The sequence below is a fragment of the Oncorhynchus gorbuscha genome, linkage group LG10, assembly GCF_021184085.1.
Source record: "Oncorhynchus gorbuscha isolate QuinsamMale2020 ecotype Even-year linkage group LG10, OgorEven_v1.0, whole genome shotgun sequence".
Classification (NCBI taxonomy): Eukaryota; Metazoa; Chordata; class Actinopteri; order Salmoniformes; family Salmonidae; genus Oncorhynchus; species Oncorhynchus gorbuscha.
In genome coordinates, this window is record NC_060182.1 from 98826123 (window position 1) to 98830347 (window position 4225).

General features: G+C 43.6%; 1 protein-coding gene across 1 annotated transcript; it reads right to left on the reverse strand.

Annotated features, from left to right (window-relative positions):
* Positions 1–2849: 2849 nt before the first annotated feature.
* On the reverse strand, positions 2850–3857 carry LOC124047013 (homeobox protein EMX1-like). The gene is made up of 3 exons (XM_046367757.1): positions 3479–3857; positions 3183–3361; positions 2850–3059 (listed from the first exon to the last, which is right to left on the reverse strand). Exons 1-3 carry the CDS (start codon positions 3855–3857, stop codon positions 2850–2852), a joined length of 768 nt encoding a protein of 255 aa, XP_046223713.1.
* Positions 3858–4225: the final 368 nt, after the last annotated feature.

Here is a 4225-nt window from a genome sequence, read left to right on the forward strand (position 1 = left end):
GGTTGGGCAGTAAGGGTTGGTAAGTAAGGGTTGGAAAGTTAGGGATGGACAGTAAGGGTTGGCCAGTTAGGCTTATACAGTAAGGGTTGGACAGTAAGGGTTGGCCAGTTAGGCTTATACAGTGAGGGTTGGACAGTAAGGGTTATACTGTAAGGGTTGGACAGTAAGGGTTGGACAGTAAGGGTTATACTGTAAGGGTTGGACAGTAAGGGTTATACTGTAAGGGTTGGACAGTAAGGGTTGGACAGTAAGGGTTAGACAGTAAGGGTTAGACAGTAAGGGTTGGACAGTAAGGGTTGGACAGTAAGGGTTAGACAGTAAGGGTTAGACAGTAAGGGTTGGACAGTAAGGGTTGGACAGTAAGGGTTGGACAGTAAGGGTTATACTGTAAGGGTTGGACAGTAAGGGTTGGACAGTAAGGGTTATACTGTAAGGGTTGGACAGTAAGGGTTATACTGTAAGGGTTGGACAGTAAGGGTTGGACAGTAAGGGTTGGACAGTAAGGGTTAGACAGTAAGGGTTGGACAGTAAGGGTTGGACAGTAAGGGTTGGACAGTAAGGGTTAGACAGTAAGGGTTGGACAGTAAGGGTTGGACAGTAAGGGTTGGACAGTAAGGGTTAGACAGTAAGGGTTGGACAGTAAGGGTTGGACAGTAAGGGTTGGACAATAAGGGTTAGACAGTAAGGGTTATACAGTAAGGGTTGGACAGTAAGGGTTATACAGTAATGGTTGGACAGTAAGGTTTATACAGTAAGGGTTATACAGTAAGGGTTGGACAGTAAGGGCTATACTGTAAGGGTTGGACAGTAAGGGTTGGACAGTAAGGGTTGGACAGTAAGGGTTATACAGTAAGGGTTGGACAGTAAGGGTTAGGGTTATACAGTAAGGGTTGGACAGTAAGGGTTATACAGTAAGGGTTATACAGTAAGGGTTATACAGTAAGGGTTGGACAGTAAGGGTTATACAGTAAGGGTTGGACAGTACGTGTTGGACAGTTAGGGTTATACAGTAAGGGTTATACAGTAAGGGTTGGACAGTAAGAGTTAAGGTTATACAGTAAGGGTTATACAGTAAGGGTTGGACAGTAAGGGTTATACAGTAAGGGTTATACAGTAAGGGTTTGACAGTAAGGGTTATACAGTAAGGGTTATACAGTAAGGGTTGGACAGTAAGGGTTAGGGTTATACAGTAAGGGTTGGACAGTAAGGGTTATACAGTAAGGGTTGGACAGTAAGGGTTGGACAGTAAGGTTTATACAGTAAGGTTTATACAGTAAGGGTTATACAGTAAGGGTTGGACAGTAAGGGTTGGACAGTAAGGGTTGGACAGTAAGGGTTGGACAGTAAGGGTTGGACAGTAAGGGTTATACTGTAAGGGTTGGACAGTAAGAGTTAGGGTTATACAGTAAGGGTTGGACAGTAAGGGTTATACAGTAAGGGTTGGACAGTAAGGTTTATACAGTAAGGGTTATACAGTAAGGGTTGGACAGTAAGGGTTATACTGTAAGGGTTGGACAGTAAGGGTTGGACAGTAAGGGTTGGACAGTAAGGGTTATACAGTAAGGGTTGGACAGTAAGGGTTAGGGTTATACAGTAAGGGTTGGACAGTAAGGGTTATACAGTAAGGGTTATACAGTAAGGGTTGGACAGTAAGGGTTATACAGTAGGGGTTATACAGTAAGGGTTATACAGTAAGGGTTGGACAGTAAGGGTTATACAGTAAGGGTTGGACAGTATGTGTTGGACAGTTAGGGTTATACAGTAAGGGTTATACAGTAAGGGTTGGACAGTAAGAGTTAGGGTTATACAGTTAGGGTTATACAGTAAGGGTTGGACAGTAAGGGTTGGACAGTAAGGGTTGGACAATAAGGTTTATACAGTAAGGTTTATACAGTAAGGGTTATACAGTAAGGGTTATACAGTAAGGGTTATACAGTAAGGGTTATACAGTAAGGGTTGGACAGTAAGGGTTATACAGTAAGGGTTGGACAGTAAGGGTTGGACAGTAAGGGTTATACAGTAAGGGTTAGGGTTATACAGTAAGGGTTAGGGTTATACAGTAAGGGTTAGACAGTAAGGGTTGGACAGTAAGGGTTATACAGTAAGGGTTATACAGTAAGGGTTAGGGTTATACAGTAAGGGTTATACAGTAAGGGTTAGGGTTATACAGTAAGGGTTAGACAGTAAGGGTTATACAGTAAGGATTAGGGTTATACAGTAAGGGTTATACAGTAAGGGTTGGACAGTAAGGGTTATACAGTAAGGGTTATACAGTAAGGGTTGGACAGTAAGGGTTATACAGTAAGGGCTTGGACAATCAGAGTTAGGGTTATGAAATTTCTCTGCATTTCAAGGGTTTACGTTGTCTAGAGACAGTGTTTCCTAAAATAGTAAAAATCACTGATTTTATTTTATGAATGTCTCTGAAATTCCACCAAACCAAAAAATATACGTTTTTAATTATTCTTCCAAATTATTCTCAATTTTCCATATGCATCGGTATATTCCGATATGATTCAAGATCAATTAATTAGACTCAGTTAGATTTCTCTTTAAGTTTTCTTCAATTAGTTTTTTTAGTGATATCATTATTTAAAGAACTACTGATAAAGAAATGGACACACATGTGGATATAGATTTAGAAAATATATTTCTTGCATGTGTCAACAGAATATACAAACATTGATTTCATAAAAAGAGACTGAAAGTCTTAAAAGCAATAAACATGTTTAAATAGAGCCTCATATCTATTCATTAAATATTTATACAGTAATGGGTAGTGATGCCCTCGTCCCCCAGTGGCATATAGGACTGTCTGGTTTAGTTCATGTTCTGTGGTCCAAGACGTGTCAGCAGTGGTCAGGGAGCCCATCTATATCCACATCTGATCCTGTGTCTGAGGACTCAATCTCCTCCTCCTCATCTCCCTTCTCCAGACCCTGAGAACCAGGACTCTTCACTGGGATTACGACCAGGCCCAGTTTAACCAGCTTGGCCTGCTGCTGCTCCAGACTCTGCTTGCGCCATTTGATGCGTCGATTCTGGAACCACACCTTGACCTGAGAACAACATTTATTTCGTTAAATTCTATTTTTTGTTGTTGATTTAAAAAATAAAAATAACAATTAAATTGGAACTTTGCTTTAGTTCAAAGAAAGTTGAATTTGGAATGTGATTTGTACCTGAGCTTCTGTGAGCTGCAGACCCGAAGCCAGTAGGAACCTCTCCGAGCCGACCATGTACTGCTGCCGGGCGAACTCCTTCTCCAGCCGATCCAACTGCTCGTTGGTGAAGCTGGTGCGCATCCGCTTGGATTTCCCTCCCTTGTGTTTGAATGAGTGGGACTTTGACAGACCTCTTTCTGTGAAAGGAGACAGACGGACAACACTTTAAAACCGTATCGTGTTTTTCTTTTAGGCGATTGTGTTTAGTTTGCGTCATGGAATAGGCTAGAATGGAACGTTGGATTAACGCTTACCTTGTATACGAAAGGCCCCATGGCATGACGCGTGGTAAGAGAACGGCAGGCAACAATAGATAGAGTATCCGGGTTGTGTGTGACTGTGTACCGGCGTGTGCTGCATGTTGGGTGAGTAGAGGTACTGTGACAGCGCAGAGCTCATCTGGGTCTGGAAGGGAAGTAGTGGCGGTGCGGTTAGGTTTTTGGGACTCGTCCAGTCTCTGTGCGTCTCCACCGGCTTGGCGAGCAGAGCATCGATGGTGAAGGACTTCCCGCTTGCAGGCTTGGTCGCCACTGCGCACTGGCTGCCGGTGGGCTGTGCATAGAGCGATGCGTAATGGCGCATGGCAGAGTACCCGTACGCGTCCACTCTTGTTGGTCTGTTTGGTACTTGCATGATGTCAGTCTCGATGTTTAAGGAAAAAGCGAGGAAAATAAAATGATCTTAGGTCCAAGGTAGGTTGTGTCTCCTGGTACAGCGAGGAGAGGAGTACTGCTCCCCACTGAAACACGTTCCTTTTATCCCCGGACCTTGAGGTGTCAACAGCCCCCCAGCGGGCCTTTGTCTATCTAAGTAGTCAGATGAGAGGAAGGAGCATCCCAACAACCTATCCAATTCGTTGATGGATGGTACAAATACCCTCATAGAACAAGACTGTTGAGGCAGAAGCAGTTTGGGGGTGGGTGGGGGATCGCAAAGGTTTTAGTGGGATACAAATTCTTTGCGTGGATCTGAACCCCGAATGTAATTACAGCGGAGAAGCC

Coding starts and splice junctions, on each gene's coding strand:
- LOC124047013 (XM_046367757.1), bottom strand. CDS start 3,857: ATGCAAGTACCAAACAGACCAACAAGAGTGGACGCGTACGGGTACTCT. Junction 3,362..3,478: donor TGGGGCCTTTCGTATACAAG/GTAAGCGTTAAT, acceptor CTCCTTTCACAG/AAAGAGGTCTGTCAAAGTCC. Junction 3,060..3,182: donor TGCAGCTCACAGAAGCTCAG/GTACAAATCACA, acceptor TGTTGTTCTCAG/GTCAAGGTGTGGTTCCAGAA.